Here is an 18,656-nt window from a genome sequence, read left to right on the forward strand (position 1 = left end):
TCTCGCCGCTCTTATGGCGTCTTTCCCAGCAGCAGGCGGCCGTTCGTACAGGCAGACACTTTAAATGTGTGTGTTTAAGTGTGCTCTTTGTTTTATACTGGATGTGTTAAAAAAGGTCACATCACACACACTTTCAGACTTTTAGTTGTTAGTCCTCTGTTGGTCGAGCTCCAGACTCACTGGATCCTACATTTCCCATGAAGCAGTTTGTTATGAAAAGTTTGTTACGATCTGTCACGCTCACACTGTCCTTCTGCTCGGGATCCTACGCTGATCTTAATGTCTTTATCTTCATCCTTCGTTTGTTGACAGCTGATAACCGATTGGTTGCAGCATGTGATAAAGTGGGTCTCATTGGGGGGGGGGGGGCTCCCTGACATGTATGTATTCAGTCATGTGGCCTGAATCTCAATGGAGCGCCACATTTATTGAAAAATTGATTATGAACGTGACCCAGAAACCTCTGAGTGTGAACGGCCTACATCGGTGCCCCTGCTGGGGGGCTGGGCGGGGGGGGGGCTGCAGCCTGGTGGAGCCTCAGTAACGGTAACGGAGCTTCACCTGCTCCCACGGGACAGTTCAAGGGCTCAAAGACACACTCTCACAGCAGGACGGGTGGAGGAACAGAGCTACGTCCAGCCCAGGTGTGTGTGTGTGTGTGTGTGTGTGTGTGCTCTAACATGACACCTTGTGCTGGGATCAACTAAATCAAAAGCCTTCAGGTTTACAATGAAGACCTGCGACCTCACCGTGTTTTCACTGGACTTTATGAAGCTGCTGAGTCAGCACTTTGTGTGTGTGTGTCTCTCTCTCACACACTCACACAGACACACACACACACACACACACACACAGTGTTTGCTATTGACTTTTCTTCTGGAGCTGGTGGTTGGCAGACTAAAAAAGTGTCACTGCAGGGCAGCAGAAAGCTCTACAGACACTGAGGTCAAGAGTCCAACTCCCCTCTGAAGATGCCAAAAATATCTTTAAATTATATCTTATTCACGTAATATTGATTCATGTCAGTACTGATATTACTTATTGATATCTTAAATCAGGGAACGTGTGAAGACACGTGTGTGATCGTGAATTGTTTTTCTGTATTTTACTAAATAAGATTAGATTCAAACACTGGACAGACTGACTGACTGTAGACTGACTGACTGACTGACTGACTGACTGCAGACTGACTGACTGTTGACTGACTGACTGACTGCAGACTGACTGTAGACTGACTGACTGCAGACTGACTGACTGACTGACTGACTGACTGCAGACTGACTGACTGTTGACTGACTGACTGACTGCAGACTGACTGTAGACTGACTGACTGCAGACTGACTGACTGACTGACTGACTGCAGACTGACTGACTGTAGACAGACTGACTGACTGTAGACTGACTGCAGGCAGACAGACAGACAGGCTGACTGTAGACCTCAGTAGAGGACAGACTGCCTCTCTCTCAGTGGATTACAGATGTGTCCTGCACACAGCTTGTCACAGCTGATGATACTGGCCAAATTCAGAACCCCCTTTAGGAGTGTCTGTCCCACCGACGGCCCCTCTGGCTGTGGCCTGCCCCCCCCTGCCCCCCCCGGCACCCAGCCAGGCTGCAGCCCTAATTCTGACCGACAGCTACCAAATGGTCACTTGTTCCCATGAAAGGCCCGGCCAGGGACAACTGGGTTGGCCTGTGACCCTGAATCAACAGCAGCCCCCACCCCCACCCCCACCCAAACACACACACACACACACACACATACATCAATGAGCCAATCAATGGCTAGTGACTGATATTGATGACTCTTCCTCATCTGCTGTCCATTCCCAGCTAGTGGTGGAGCTGGGCTGTCAGTCACACACACACACACACACACACACACACAGACAGACAGACAGACAGACAGACGCACACACACACACAGACACTCACACACACAGACAGACAGACAGACAGACGCACACACACACACTCACACACACACACAGACACACAAACACACACACACTCACACACACACACACACACAGACACAGAGACACACACACTCACACACACACGATTGTTTTACTTTTCACTACATTGAATATATTTCTATAAATATCTATATATGTGAGCTGACAAGACAAGGAAACAAAACAATGTACGATTACTTTGAAGATTAAGAATTCAGAAAATGATAAACGTCTGAAGTGAAGTACATAAAGATAAACAGTGTACAGTAGATCAGTAGATCAACTAACTCAGATCATAAACCATTAAACCTCAGTAGAGCAGTAGTGATAATAAAGCGTGCTTAGAGGGGCCGCTGGACGTCGACTACACCTTTACTGTCACTACACTGTGATGCTACTACGTCTGTACGGTAACAGTAAAATGATGACAGCAGGACTTTTCTAGTACTGAAGTGTTTCTGTTCGGTGTTACTGCCATGAGGTTACTGTAGTAAAAGCTTTCACTGGATGAGGAAATAATAACAGAAGGAACACAAAAACCAGCACGTGTGTTAAAAAGTTTCCTGATGTTGACGGCAGGATGGTCCAGCCGGAGTTGATATTAAGCTGGACACATTTCTGTGTGCTGCAGCGCCACCAAGGGGTGGAGCTGTGACTAGAAGAAGAGAGGCCTTTGGATAGTTACCCTCAGACCTGATCACCCAGCTACACAGGGATGATTAGTGTAATGTTAGTCACAGTGAACCAGTATGACAGAATCTATGTGCATTATTTATCAAGCAACATTCAAAGACAAGGAAAGAAAAGTTTCTACACAAATATCCAGCACATAAATACAGTCCTGGCCTTTGAAGGGGGGGCTGCCAGGTAAAACAAAAAAAGCAATCTGTGTGCGTCGGACTAAACATCCGCTCCTCAGAGAGGCTGCAGGACTGTGGAGAGGAAACATTGTCAGAGAGCACAGGTGCACCAGGTGGCTTCAAGGAGGCCATATCGACAAGGAGCAAAAATCCAATCAGGTCTCAGCTGGGGGGGCTCTCATCCTGTAGCTCAGGTGCAGCTTGGTCCCACATTTCTCCTCTCAGCCTCCTCCACAGCCCCCGCTGCACAGAGCCAAGGATGGGCTCCCTGAATGAAGAGTACTAAACAGGCTGGGGGCCACGTCGGAGAGTTATTCAGCCGTAAACATACAAATCACTGGAACGGGTTCAACCAATCAGCAGCAGGACAAACAGGAAGATTAGGACGGAGGCAGACATGGAGGGGCACTCATCACATGTCTGACTACTGGGTGGATGGATGATGGATGATGGATGGATGAGGGATGGATGAGGGATGGATGAGGGATGGATGGTTGGATGATGGATGAATGAGGGATGGATGAGGGATGGATGGATGATGGATGGATGATGGATGGATGGTTGGATGATGGATGGATTGATGATGGATGATGGATGAATGAGGGACGGATGAGGGATGGATGGATGAGGGATGGATGATGGATGGATGGTTGGATGATGGATGGATTGATGATGGATGATGGATGAATGAGGGACGGATGAGGGATGGATGGATGATGGATGGATGGATGGATGATGGATGGTTGGATGGATGGATGATGGATGAATGAGGGATGGATGATGGATGATGGATGGATGGATGGATGGATGATGGATGATTGAGGGATGGATGATGGATGATGGATGGATGGATGGATGGATGGATGAGGGATGGATGATGGATGGATGGATGGATGAATGATGGATGGATGGATGGATGGATGGATGATGGATGGATGAGGGATGGATGGATGGATGCATGGATGGATGGATGGATGGATGGATGATGGATGGATGGATGATGGATGGATGGATGGATGAATGATGGATGGATGATGGATGGATGAGGGATGGATGGATGGATGGATGGATGCATGGATGGATGGATGATGGATGATGGATGGATGGATGATGGATGGATGAATGAGGGATGGATGATGGTTGGATGGATGAATGGATGGATGATGGATGGACGGATGGATGGATGGATGGATGATGGACGGATGGATGGATGGATGGATGATGGATGGATGGATGGATGAGGGCTTGATGATGGATGGATGGATGGATGGATGATGGATGAATGAGGGATGGATGATGGATGGATGGATGATGGATGGATGATGGATTGATGATGGATGGATGATGGATGGATGATGGATTGATGATGGATGATGGATGGATGAGGGATGGATGGATGGATGGATGAGGGCTTGATGATGGATGGATGGATGGATGGATGGATGATGGATGGATGGATGAATGGATGGATGATGGATGGATGATGGATGATGGACGGATGGATGGATGATGGACGGATGGATGGATGGATGGATGATGGATGGATGGATGGATGAGGGCTTGATGGATGGATGGATGGATGGATGGGTGATGGATGAATGAGGGATGGATGATGGATGGATGGATGAGGGATGGATGATGGATGGATGGATGAATGGATGGATGATGGATGGATGATGGATGATGGACGGATGGATGGATGATGGACGGATGGATGGATGGATGGATGATGGATGGATGGATGGATGAGGGCTTGATGGATGGATGGATGGATGGATGGGTGATGGATGAATGAGGGATGGATGATGGATGGATGGATGAGGGATGGATGATGGATGGATGGATGGATGGATGGATGGATGGATGATGGATGGATGGATGATGGATGGATGAATGAGGGATGGATGATGGATGGATGGATGAATGGATGGATGATGGATGGATGATGGATGATGGACGGATGGATGGATGATGGACGGATGGATGGATGGATGGATGATGGATGGATGGATGGATGAGGGCTTGATGGATGGATGGATGGATGGATGGGTGATGGATGAATGAGGGATGGATGATGGATGGATGGATGAGGGATAGATGGATGATGGATGGATGGATGGATGAATGAGGGATGGATGATGGATGGATGGATGGATGGATGATGGATGAATGAGGGATGGATGGATGGATGGATGATGGATGGATGGATGGATGAATGAGGGATGGATGATGGATGGATGGATGAGGGATAGATGGATGATGGATGGATGGATGGATGGATGGATGATGGATGGATGGATGAGGGATGGATGGATGATGGATGATGGACGGATGGATGGATGAATGGTGGATGGATGGATGGATGGATGATGGATGAATGAGGGATGGATGGATGATGGATGATGGACGGATGGATGGATGAATGGTGGATGGATGGATGGATGATGGATGGATGGATGATGGATGATGGACGGATGGATGGATGATGGATGAATGGATGGATGATGGATGAATGGTGGATGGATGGATGGATGGATGAATGGATGGATGATGGATGGATGGATGGATGGATGAATGGATGGATGATGGATGGATGGATGGATGAATGGTGGATGGATGGATGGATGGATGATGGATGAATGGATGGATGATGGATGGATGGATGAATGGATGGATGAATGGATGGATGATGGATGGATGGATGGATGGATGGATGAATGGTGGATGGATGGATGGATGAATGGATGGATGATGGATGAATGGATGGATGATGGATGGATGGATGGATGAATGGTGGATGGATGGATGGATGGATGATGGATGGATGATGAATGGTGGATGGATGGATTGATGGATGGGATGGATGGATGAATGGATGGATGGATGATGGATGGATGGATGGATGGATGAATGGTGGATGGATGGATGGATGGATGATGGATGATGGACGGATGGATGGATGATGAATGGTGGATGGATGGATTGATGGATGGGACGGATGGATGGATGAATGGTGGATGGATGGATGGATGGATGGATGCACCAACTTGTAGTCAAGACCCAGTAAAGTCCAGGATCCTGAGACTCACAAACAAAACCTCAACTCCAGCTCCATTAACCAGCTTTAGGTGGCCGGTTGTCACATGACTGAAGGTGTTTATGTAGGTCACATGATGACAGAGCTGTCGCCATGACAGTTAGACCAGTAGCATCACATGGACAGCAGGAATAATTAGAGAGAACAGTCTTCTCTCTTTGGTCGGAGCTTTCTCTGAAAACATTCAAACATTAACTAAAAATGTCACCAGACTGTGAAGAACATTCAGTACTGGCGTCGTGCAGAGACGGAGAGTGTTGTAGTGTTGCTGTGGAGTCCAGTTTGTCCTCCGGCCAACGGGACACGAAGGAGCCGTGATGAAACAGCTAAAAACGAACGTCGGAAATAATAGAAGTAACGACACAAGTGGATTAATACTGCAGACTTTCAGTGTCCAACTACAGACATGAGTTTGGAACAGCTAATGATCCTCCTCAGCAGGTGGAGGTGGCCCAGTCATCATGAAACACCAGGTGATTTTCAGTTTTCTCAGCAGTTTAAGGACTTCTCCTCCACAGTGACTCAGAAGGTTCAGAGTCCGTCTTTCATCTTGGAAGCAGCCGGTTTAGTGGCTGTTCTCCACTTTGTGACCACAGGAGCTCCTTAAAGAGCCTTTAGAGTGTTTCCAAGGAGAAAAATAAACTGTGAACCTCGACCTTTTGTATTGACTCCTACAGAGAACTTCTCTCAGCTTTAAGTGGAGTTTGAGGGCAGCCCTGTGTCTTCATTAGCAATGTCTGTCTCGTCTATAATGCTGACCTTGTTTGGGGTGTCTGACGTGCAGAGGCTCAGGCTGAGCTGTGCGCCGTGTAAACAAGCCCTCCTCACAAAGGGAGCCACATTCCTGCACTAAAAGAGCCCAACACCGATGAAAGGACACATCTTCATGCAGGCCTTTGTACATACAGAGTGTGTTCGATCTGTGACTGCCAGCTCGAGGTGTTTTCCTTTTCTGCCGCTTACAACAAGTGTCCGCTCGATAGGGGCACTTGTGGAATTTCTCAATCAGTTTTTGATGAAAAGCAGAGATCCAGCAGCTTTGAGGAGCCTCTGTTAGAGTCAGTGTCTCATCTGTGTGCTGCAAAAGCCAACAAGCTACAGACATCATGAGCCCCAGCCCCAGAGACCCCCTCCATCCCAAAGCTGAGCCCCCCACGCCCCCCCCAGACACACTGGGACCAGTCTGACTACAACAATGTTGTCCAAAACACCGACCACAGGACACCACTGTCTGGGGACATATACAGAAGCCTGTTGGGTACATGTGGAAGAAGGTCAAAGCCACAAAACAACATGGCCGCCAACAGGAGACACAAACATCATGGCCGGCAACAGGGGACACAAACATCACGGCCGCCAACGGGAGACACAAACATCACGGCCGCCAACGGGAGACACAAACATCACGGCCGCCAACAGGAGACACAAACATCACGGCCGCCAACAGGAGACACAAACATCACGGCCGCCAACAGGAGACACAAACATCACGGCCGCCAACAGGAGACACAAACATCACGGCCGCCAACAGGAGACACAAACATCACGGCCGCCAACAGGAGACACAAACATCACGGCCGCCAACAGGAGACACAAACATCACGGCCGCCAACAGGAGACACAAAACACTGTTGGACAGCGGAGGCTGAGACACAGACGCTCTTCCTCCTAAAATGGAAAATACCAAACAAACCAAACAAGAACATTTACTTTCAGAGATTCACCTCAGTGGGCTCAGATTTCAGAGAGCTTCATGAGCTCTGAGCTTTTGAGATCCTCATGGGAGACATTTGTCACTGCTGCCCAGTGAGGACCAACAGACCTGAGACACACACACACAGCTGAGCTGCTGAAATGTAATAAATAGTAATAGAAACAAGATGCGCTGTAAATACTGTATGTGCAATTAATGAATGTCTTATTTTTAATGTCTTCTTATTGTTCATGCCTTTCATTTTGTTTTATTTGATCTCATTTGGGTTTTTGAAGCTTAGCTAAACCTTCTGAATTGAAGTGACCCAGAGCTTCAGTCCTGGACTGTACCCGTACGGCGCAGCAGGCCTGAGGACATGAAGCTGCTCTCACTGGATGGGTGGATGGATGTCACACAAATCCATTTTTCTCTGCAGCTAATTGGCAATGTGTTACCATGGCAACCAACAAAGCTGTATCATTTCTATCCAATTAATAGCCTCTGTGGTGTGTTTCTGTTTTACAGTCTCTGCTCAGCAAGCAGCATTTTCTCATTAGATTACTGCAAATTGCAGAAAGGATGCGAGCGGCTCATTTAGCCGAGAGCTCTGACTGAACACACACGTTTGAGCGGCTTCCTCTCCACGTCTGAGCCACTATGTTTCCACACACAGTGGGGATCAGCCAGGATCATTACCACACCTACAGGACCGAAGACAGGAGTTCATGATTAAAACTTCTATTAACGCCTGCACACTGAGGCAGACGGTTTAATGCACTGACTTCTCACAAAATCCAACACGGCTCACAGGAGAATATTTGTCATTTGGGCCGGTTTGTACATCAGCCAGTGGACAGTAACTATTCAAATGTTCAAAACAAAACAATAAGGCAAGGTCACAGCTAAAAGTGATGGAGAACACGTCTAAACGACAGACGAGCACAAGACAGCACGCTGTGTAACACCTGACATGACGGGCCTCAAAACTGTCAGCAGCCACCAGGGAGTGAAGGAGTGAAGAAGGAAAGGAGTGAAGGAAAGGAGTGAAGGAGTGAAGGAGTGAAGAAGGAAAGAAGTGAAGGAAAGAAGAAGGAGTGAAGGAGGAGTGAAGAAGGAAAGAAGTGAAGGAATGAAGGAGTGAAGAAGGAGTGAAGGAGTGAAGGAGGAGTGAAGGAACAGCCTGGTAATTAATAACACGTTCAGAAGTGGCTCCTGAGTGACTGAATGAATCCTGAGGAGCACCCAGAGAGCAGCGGCCCACTGAAGTTAACGGTTTCATCTCCCTTCACAGTAACAGCAGTTTTCTGCCTCCACAAACAATCAGAACTCAGGTCAGGACCTCCTGGACGTTCTCTTAGTTTCTCTACCAGGTAATCAGCCCGGCAGCACCTGATAACTGTCGGGAGTCCTCGGCCGTCTGGATCGTGTTGGTAGCCCCAAAACAGGCCACATTAGCACAATCATTTGTTTCTGAGGGAAAGAAGGTTAAAACCATAAATCTCTCAGGCGCTGAGTCGTTAGATTTACCAGGCTGCTGCTGCTGCTGTGTGGAAATGAAACGTTCATGTGTGCCTATGCAGGTGTGCACGCCTGCTGCCCCCCCCAGGGACAAAAAGAGCACTTTGACCTTAAAGGTGAACTTTTTCCTCACCGCTGACCCACGCTGGTTCAGTGCCGCTGACCCACGCTGGTTCAGTACCGCTGACCCACAGTGGTTCTGTACCGCTGACCCACAGTGGTTCAGTACCGCTGACCCACGCTGGTTCAGTACCGCTGACCCACAGTGGTTCAGTACCGCTGACCCACGCTGGTTCAGTACCGCTGACCCACAGTGGTTCAGTACCGCTGACCCACAGTGGTTCTGTACCGCTGACCCACAGCGGTTCAGTGCCGCTGACCCACAGTGGTTCAGTACCGCTGACCCACAGTGGTTCTGTACCGCTGACCCACAGCGGTTCAGTGCCGCTGACCCACAGTGGTTCAGTACCGCTGACCCACAGTGGTTCTGTACCGCTGACCCACAGCGGTTCAGTGCCGCTGACCCACGCTGGTTCAGTACCGCTGACCCACAGTGGTTCTGTACCGCTGACCCACAGTGGTTCAGTACCGCTGACCCACGCTGGTTCAGTACCGCTGACCCACAGTGGTTCAGTACCGCTGACCCACGCTGGTTCAGTACCGCTGACCCACAGTGGTTCAGTACCGCTGACCCACAGTGGTTCAGTACCGCTGACCCACAGTGGTTCTGTACCGCTGACCCACAGCGGTTCAGTGCCGCTGACCCACAGCGGTTCAGTACCGCTGACCCACAGTGGTTCTGTACCGCTGACCCACGCGGGCTCAGGGGGGCCGAAGAGCGGTTTACTTGGATTCGGCTCAGACGGGCCGAGCTGCAGGTGGGAGGGGTCCTGGAATGAGGAGGAGGTGGGAAATGGAGAGGAAGGGGTGTCCTGTGACTGGAGCAGCCGAACACGCCACGGCGTCTCAGTAAACACCGTTAATCACAGGTTAGCAGATGGGGACGTTAATTGCAGAGGAGGAAATAACAAGACCCAGAGGATGCTTCTAGTTATCGACACCCCTACTGTTACTGATAAGGGCCGGCCGGGCGGTGTGTGTGTGTGTGTGTGTGTGTGTGTGTGTGTGTGTGTGTGTGTGTGTGTGTGTGTGTGTGTGAAACATGAGGGGTGTCTGGAGGGAGGAGGTGACGAGGGGCTTTTAATGTTGGATATGAGCTCGCCAATACTTTGCTGTTCATGTGTCTCCCACCACCGTCACTGTCTCTGAACACACACACAGCTGATAAGCATTAATTGTACAGGGGGGTAGTTAAAGAAACAGCCCCCTGCAGTAGAGACGAACCCTCTGGTCCTTCCACACGACCCACTGCTCACTGAGGACATGGATGTGTTCAGAGAAGGGGGGGCCGTGGCCCACCCTGGTTCCTGATGGCTCTCGTCAAAGTTATCCACTGGACAGAGACCTTATGTGACCTCCTGCTGCCCCCCACATGGATCACTTACTGATGTGACTGATACACAGACTCATTGCAGGTGTTTGGGACACTGACCGCTGTGAGGTCGGCTCACGCTCTGCTCTCTTTAAATACCGACACATGCACACCACAGGGACAGAGACACTGAGCTGGATATCAGCGGGAGGTTCACTCTGATGAGCTGATCAGAGACACAAACAACCAGCACGTGGCTCCACAGCATCTGAATCAATCAGCGGCTCTATGCCTCCAATAGCTGCCTAATTGATGCACTAATCCAGTCACTAAGTACTGCGGCGCTGTGGAGTCTGCCCACAGCAAACACACACACACACACACGAGTCATCAATGAGCTGCTTCTCAAACAACAGAGTGGAGCAGAAGTGACAGAACATCTATGAGCTATAGATCACGGAGGAGAAGATCTGCAGACCTCTGGCCTGAAACAACACTGCTTTCTTAACTAATGAGCCAGCTGATGAGGAAACCAGGGTGGTTGTTTCTGCTGCTTTCTGCGCTCACTTCACACCTGACGTCTCCTCAGCCCTCTCTGGACTGAACTCTGGGATTATGGAGGTTTAACTGATCAGTAGTCCTGCGACAACCAGTGTTCAGTCAGCAGCCAGGCTGCGTCCTCCTCCGGGCGTCAGGTGGGAACAGGTGGGACTGATCTGCTGAACAAATAGATAAATAAGACTGAGACACGGCAGAGGTGGGGGGGGTCAGGGCTGGGTCAGCAGGTCCCGTCCAACAGCCTGCTGAGAAGGACCCCCGTCAGGTGGAAGACCTGAAGACCCAGAATGACCTGGACCAGGACTGAGGGACCACTTAGCCTTTGCCAAAGGGGGGTGGGAGGGGGGTTCTCAGTGTGGTCCAGTGTCCTACGGGGGGCGAAGGTGACGTGTGGATCATAAATAAACCGGCCCTGAGGCTTGAGAAGCCTGCTGAACTGAAAAACTACATGAGAAGACTTAACGGCAACAAGTGTTCCCAGAGGCAGCCTTCTGTCTGCTGCTGGGGGGCTCTGCTCGAGCTGGGTTCTCCTGTTCTCCTGCAGCTGGGGCAGCAGAGACGGGGGGGGCAGAGGAATCGATCGTGGGGGTGTGTTCCTCCCCGCCAACGCTGAGGTTAAAGGAGAGGAACGTCCTACTGAGTAATTACAAGAGCACCTTTCCACACACCGGCGCCGAGGCGGCCTTCATGCCTCCCGTGTTAATAATCAGAGCTCATAATGAACAGAATCCAGAGGTCTGCTGGGTTAAGGTCCTCAACAACCTTGCTCCAAGCAGCAGCAGCCGGGGAGGAGCACGAGGAGGAGCGCGAGGAGGAGCGTGAGGAGGAGCCCAGGTCTCTGCGCCGCGCTACTGCCCCCCTGTGGAAACACTGGCCACAGACACCCTGCAGAGCAGCCAGGATCAGACCAGAGCACCTTCACTGCTGCCCCATTAACAGCCCCAGAGCGCTGGTCCACATCCAGCCTGTGGACCTCTAACGTCCTGCCCCTGTGAGCCTTTCACTCACTGTTCTCCTCTGGAGGGCCCCCCTTCGTGGGAGAGGAGGTGCAGGTATTAAGAAACTAAAATGACAACATATAAAAAGGTTATTTCACAGTGAGGTGCTGAACAGCTGCTGCTGTACACACTTCTTTTCTGCTCCCTCTGCTTAAAAGTATCATCGATGAGTAGTAACTATTAAATTAATCACCAACCCTACTTTTAATGGGTTCACGTCATTTTTAAGGAAAAAGGTGTAGCAGCATCTTAAATGTGGATATTTTCTGCTTCCTGTGACACTAAACTGAAAGTGTCACTTCAGGCTTTGGGACAAACTGAGCCAACACTTTTATTTCACCATTTTCTGACAAACAACTAATGAGTTCATCGAGGAAACAGCAGACGATCTGACAAAGACAATAACAGTCAGTCACAGCTCTATTTGACAGACTGACATCTTTGTATTGTAGTCAGTAACTTTTATCTCTTATCACTATTCACGGTCTCAGTACAAACCATCAACACATCTGCCCCACCCTGCCCCAATCCCTGCCCCACCCTGCCCCACCCCACCCTGTCCCAGTCTACCTGTCTCAGGCCCACACACGTCCTGCTGCAGCTGAATATGTAGCAGCAGCTTTGTTCCTTGCTGTCTCTTCTCTCAGGGACCAAACAGACCAGACACTTTGTCCTGGACCAGCTTTATTAGCACTGAAAGCATCTGCAGCCACAGCAAAGCAGAGAAAACATCCTCTTTAGTGGATTTCAACTTACTTGATACAGACGGATGGTGCCCCAGAGTCCATGTTTAACAAGCCCACCATGCTGAGTGTTTTACCACCACCTCCTTCTCCATTACAGCTTTCAGGCCTAAACTTAGCTGCCTGAACAAAACACAGGGCGACTCTCCAACAGTTAAAGCTCCAGCTGACAGCAGCTCGGCTGCTCCTGATGCCAGAACTCACTCAGCTGGTCGTAATCAGCAGCAGCACTATTTAAAAACTATGACATTATTCACTCTGTGCTCAGGTTGAAGGACATTTGCTAGTACACCATGCTGTCCAGTCACACTTGATGTTGTCTGGCTGCTGTCAGTGGCTGACCAACAGCAGACACACCTGACGTGTCAGTAGCCCTGAGGACACTCACTCCATCATGACCCGCTCTCTTCTCCTCGTCTTCCTCTCATCGACATTTGCACCTGCTGCTGATTATCACATGACTGTCACCTGTGCTATAAGGGTGTGAGAGAGACAGCAGGAGAGGAGCAGTGTGAGTGGAGGGTAAGTCAGGTAGGAGACAGTAAAGCAGAGCTCCTGTCCAGCAGCAGCCCTGGAAGGAGCTGTGGGGGGGTGCTCCAGGGCTCCAGGGCTCCAGGGCTCTCAGGACACTCCGGTCAACCTCTCACTCACTTCCCACAGCTTCTTTGCCAGGGCATCGTCCCGTCCCCTGGCTCCCACCTGCTGCAGCGCACAGTTAGAGAAGTAGCGTCCGCTGAGAGGCTCGATGCCCTCCTTCAGGGCACAGTGCAGGGTGGTCTGGGCCCCCCCCTCGGTGTCCAGGAAGAAGAGCTTGGCAAAGGGGAGCATGAGGAGCTGCTGCCACAGGCTCAGACTGCGGCACAGGTCAGTGTAGACGACTCCTGGAGGAAGACATGACATGACAAAAAGGCTGAAGTGCTCCACCTTCTCAGTGACACACAGCCTGTTATGGCTCTACACTGCAGGCTCACAGCACCACACCAGAGGTACTGCTGCACTGTAGCCCAAAACGGGCCTGATCACGAGCAGGCGTCAGAGCCTCACACCTGACGGTAGCATGCTGTGGTCAGAGGAGCGGCAGACCTGATCCGTCTAACAGGAAGGAGAATGAAAACGTCGTCCTCTAACACAGCTGCCAGAGGACATGCCCCCTCACACAGGGCAGCCGGCGGCCAGCACTGACCTGGGTGGAGGCTGTAGCAGCTGACGGCGCTGCCCTCCAGCCGGTCGGCCAGCTCCCTGGTGAAGAGTACGTTACACAGCTTGCTGCCGCAGTAGGCCCGGAAGTCCTGCCAGGCGGACTGGCCGGACACCAGGTCCTTCCTGGAAGCCAGCAGGGGGAAGTGGATGTGGCCGAAGCGGTGCAGCAGCCCCGACACGGTGACCACTCGACTGGGGCCGCACCGCTGCAGGCGCTCCAGGAGGAGGCTGGTCAGCAGGAAGTGGCCCAGGTGGTTCACCCCAAACGCCATCCCGAAGCCGTCCTCGGTCTGTCCTGGCCCCATCACACCTGACACACACACACACACACTTCCTGTTCACAGCACTGTCGCTCTATAGGTGTTATACATAAAGGGCCATTCCACCACGTTTTGACCCCCTCACCTGCGTTGTTGATGAGGATGTCCAGTCTGGGTTCAGACTTCAGGAAGGTTTCAGCAAAGCTGCGGACTGACGCGAAGCTCGCCAGGTCCAGCTGCATGAACAGCACCTGGTGGTTCCCGCTCTCCTGGAGGACGTTAAGGCTCCGTCAGTCTGGACAAACATCTACCACGACTCGACAGAGCTGGTGGATTCAAAACTGGGCTTGCTGATTATTCTGCATTTGAAAATACTGAAAATAGCGTTTGCTGGTTATTGTCAGTGTTTCCAGGTGTGGACAGTCTCCTCCCCTCAGTAGTGATCAGAAACAGTAACAATGACAGCAGCTCACCTGTCGAGCAGGGGGGTAACAAAGGGCAGGTTCTTTAGAGGAAACTGAGTGAAAACTACATTCAGTGTATCACACTAATCAGACTACTGTAGTCTGAGCTCTAGAAGCTGCTCTCATGAGGTGGAGCTATAATGTTCTAGTCCAGACTGTTTCAGAGAGGAGCTGATCCATCAAGTCACTGCAGACGCTGCAGTTTGTGCTGCTGGTGACCTCTGCTGGGTTCGGAGGGGCTTTTATGACTCTGCCCCCCCTCTAAGGCCTCTGAGGGCAGGTCACACAGTCAGGACTCATGTTAGGGCTGAGAGGAGACTGCTGCATTATGATTCTATCACTGTCTGAACTGTGCACCACGGGAAAGTGTTGAATCAAGTGTTTTAATGTGGTGGGAGGCGGGGGCTAACAGTGGGAACGGGGGAGAGACAGACCCTCGTCCGTAAGTCTCTTCCTCTCCAGGGGGGTCGTGGTAGAAACAGGAGAGCGATCGCTCCGTGCTGCTGCTGTGAGCTGGGCTTAAGGTGTGAGGGTGCAGGTGGGACCCCTGCAGGTCTGTCTGTCCGTCTGCCCCCTCCCTCTATTCAGCTTTGTATGACGCCACAACCAGGAGCTTCTTTCCACCTCCTAATAAATCCACTCAGGTTTCAAAAACCAGAGAGGAATCGTGAAGAAGAAACTGAGACACTGTGGATGTGGACTCACAGTCAGGGTGGTCAGTTTCTAGAAGAGCGTAGTGGACCTGCTAACCCTCGGGACCAGGCTCGTCTCTAAGGACTACAGACCACTTACCGTGCGGATGTCCAGAGCGGCGGCCTCGGCTCTCTCCTTGTTGCGGCAGGCCAGGATCACCCGGGCTCCCCTCTTGGCCAGGTCCAGGGCCGTGGCCTTGCCGATGCCCGTGTTGCTTCCTGTGCGGCGAAACGATTCACAAGCATCGACAAAGAATCAACAGTCAAGGAGTCCCAGAAACCCCAGCTGTCCCCCCAGAGACCTGAGCCGGGGTTTCCTCTCTTCTCAGGCAGCACGTCTAACCCCAACAGTCTAACCCCAACAGTCTAACCCCAACAGTCTAACCCCAACAGTCTGACCCCAACAGTCTGACCCCAACAGTCTAACCCAAACAGTCTGACCCCAACAGTCTGACCCCAACAGTCTAACCCCAACAGTCTAACCCAAACAGTCTAACCCTAACAGTCTAACCCCAACAGTCTAACCCCAACAGTCTAACCCCAACAGTCTGACCCCAACAGTCTAACCCTAACAGTCTAACCCCAACAGTCTAACCCCAACAGTCTAACCCTAACAGTCTAACCCTAACAGTCTAACCCCAACAGTCTAACCCAAACAGTCTAACCCCAACAGTCTAACCCCAACAGTCTGACCCCAACAGTCTAACCCCAACAGTCTGACCCCAACAGTCTAACCCCAACAGTCTAACCCTAACAGTCTAACCCCAACAGTCTAACCCCAACAGTCTGACCCCAACAGTCTAACCCCAACAGTCTAACCCCAACAGTCTAACCCTAACAGTCTAACCCCAACAGTCTAACCCCAACAGTCTAACCCCAACAGTCTAACCCCAACAGTCTAACCCCAACAGTCTAACCCCAACAGTCTGACCCCAACAGTCTAACCCTAACAGTCTAACCCCAACAGTCTAACCCCAACAGTCTAACCCCAACAGTCTGACCCCAACAGTCTAACCCTAACAGTCTAACCCCAACAGTCTAACCCTAACAGTCTAACCCCAACAGTCTGACCCCAACAGTCTAACCCCAACAGTCTAACCCCAACAGTCTAACCCTAACAGTCTAACCCTAACAGTCTAACCCCAACAGTCTAACCCTAACAGTCTAACCCCAACAGTCTGACCCCAACAGTCTAACCCCAACAGTCTAACCCCAACAGTCTGACCCAAACAGTCTAACCCCAACAGTCTGACCCCAACAGTCTAACCCTAACAGTCTAACCCCAACAGTCTAACCCCAACAGTCTGACCCCAACAGTCTAACCCCAACAGTCTAACCCCAACAGTCTGACCCCAACAGTCTAACCCTAACAGTCTAACCCCAACAGTCTAACCCCAACAGTCTGACCCCAACAGTCTGACCCCAACAGTCTAACCCCAACAGTCTGACCCTAACAGTCTAACCCTAACAGTCTGACCCCATGACCCCCATGACTACTACTACTAATAAGAAGTATTGGGAGGGCTTATAGGGAGCAGCCATGGGCCAGTCCACTCCTTATTTAGACAGTTACACTTGTGCTATGGTTACATGGTGCATGTACTATGTGCAGAGGTCTGTTTCCCTCAGAAGCGTGTCCTCACTTCTGAACTGAACCTCCTGGTTACCGGTCCAGGTTCAGGTCCAGGTCCAGGTTCAGGTTCAGAGTAAAGGAGTGCTGGTTGGCTAACGAGCTGCTCCTCTCCTGTCCTTCCTCTGTGTTTACTGGAGAACTATGCCAGAGTCCCGCTGGTCATCTGGGACGTGTCAGGACATGTTAGGAGGAGGAGGAAGCTAACTAGCTAACGTGTTAGCATCAGCCGACAGGTGGGGGCCGTTATCTCTACCTGTAACAATGGCGGTCTTCCCCTCCAGCCTCACGGGGCTGGAGCAGCTCGCTCCTCGGAACATGCCGTAGTAAACTAACACATAGAGGCAGACTGCTCCGGCCACGGCCCACAGCAGCGCCATGTGTGCCCGGACAGGTTGTGGAGGTCAGTACCTGAGAGGGAACAGGACCGTACTGGACTGTGTGTCTAACATGGAGCTGCTGCTGAGGTAGCGCTTTGTTCCGGTCAAGACTTTCAAAGTAAAGTCTGTACGAACAAAGAACATGTTCCACTGTTTAGAGGACCGACATTATTCTTAAAATGAATAACTAGGAGTGTGACTTTAACAAACGTGGAAACATAATATCATTTAGAATTACATTTTAATTACACCAACAACATAAAATATTTGCTTTGAAGGGAAACTCTGACACTGTAAATAACTTCCGGTTTGGCTTCCGGTTCGGCTTCTGGTTTAGCGTCACTGAGCCAGCAGATGGCGACAAAGATCGATGGATGGATGGATGATAGACAGACAGACAGATAGATATATAGATAGACAGATAGACAGATAGATAGAAGACAGACAGGCAGACAGACAGACAGATAGATAGACAGATGATAGATAGAATGAAAACATGAATCAACATGTTATTGATTCTGCTGGAACAGATTATTATAAAATCTTTATTAAATATGAAAAAGGCACAAAAAGAAGGAAAACTTGAAATAAAATGAAATGATGGAAACATTACGTCAACAAGTGTCCTCACAAAGATAGAGAGCTAAGAGTGTGTGTGTGCTGTAGAGGAATGTGTGAGATCCTCCAGATACTGTCGCTGGGTTTGCACTCATCCATCCAGCCGTCCTTCACGCACTGAGGAGGCTGATGTGGGCGGTGGAGGTGGTGGAGGTGGAGGTGGAGGTGGAGGGGTGGGGGGTGAACTGCTGGCTAACAGCTCCCACAGTGTGCTGAGAAAAGCTGCAGTCGGTCCTCTGTTCCTTCAGTTCATGGGTTATTTTGTTGGAAAATGTTTTTATTGTGATGTACTTAATGGTCCCTGTAGTAATCTATGGGGGCTCAGTGGTAGAGTGGGTCACCCCCCAATCAGAAGGTAGGGGGTTCGATCCCCAGCTCCTGTGGGTGAACTAAACCCCGAAGCAGCTTCAGTGTGTGAATGAGTGAAGAACAGTCTCCTCCAGTATGACTGATGTGTGAGTGAGGATGTGATGTGGTTGAAATAGAAATATATACAAATACAGACCAGCTACCATCTCCAGCCTTTGTTTGTTTCATGTCTCAGCACTGACAGGA

At 50.5% G+C, this 18,656-nt stretch overlaps 1 protein-coding gene across 2 annotated transcripts; it reads right to left on the reverse strand.

The window, feature by feature from the left end:
* Positions 1–12,791: 12,791 nt before the first annotated feature.
* LOC139200334 (dehydrogenase/reductase SDR family member 13-like) lies at positions 12,792–17,487 on the reverse strand. 2 transcript variants are annotated; one of them, XM_070829604.1, is made up of 6 exons: positions 17,360–17,487; positions 15,574–15,692; positions 14,463–14,586; positions 14,041–14,367; positions 13,509–13,738; positions 12,792–13,330 (listed from the first exon to the last, which is right to left on the reverse strand). In XM_070829604.1, the coding sequence occupies exons 1-6, from the start codon at positions 17,481–17,483 to the stop codon at positions 13,322–13,324; spliced, it is 933 nt and encodes a 310-aa protein (XP_070685705.1). In that variant the 5' UTR covers positions 17,484–17,487; the 3' UTR covers positions 12,792–13,321. The 2 variants fall into 2 exon arrangements, with proteins under 2 accessions (XP_070685705.1, XP_070685704.1); XM_070829603.1 differs by having other exon boundaries at positions 12,792–13,738.
* Positions 17,488–18,656: the final 1,169 nt, after the last annotated feature.

The sequence above is a fragment of the Pempheris klunzingeri genome, chromosome 4 (assembly GCF_042242105.1).
Source record: "Pempheris klunzingeri isolate RE-2024b chromosome 4, fPemKlu1.hap1, whole genome shotgun sequence".
NCBI classification, from domain to species: Eukaryota; Metazoa; Chordata; class Actinopteri; order Acropomatiformes; family Pempheridae; genus Pempheris; species Pempheris klunzingeri.

Excerpts from the sequence above, each read along its gene's own strand:
- LOC139200334 (XM_070829603.1), bottom strand. The coding sequence starts at position 17,483 with ATGGCGCTGCTGTGGGCCGTGGCCGGAGCAGTCTGCCTCTATGTGTTA. Across the intron at positions 15,693-17,359 it reads GAAGACCGCCATTGTTACAG|GAAGCAACACGGGCATCGGC; the intron begins GTAGAGATAACG and ends TTCGCCGCACAG. Across the intron at positions 13,739-14,040 it reads CTGCTACAGCCTCCACCCAG|GAGTCGTCTACACTGACCTG; the intron begins GTCAGTGCTGGC and ends GTCTTCCTCCAG.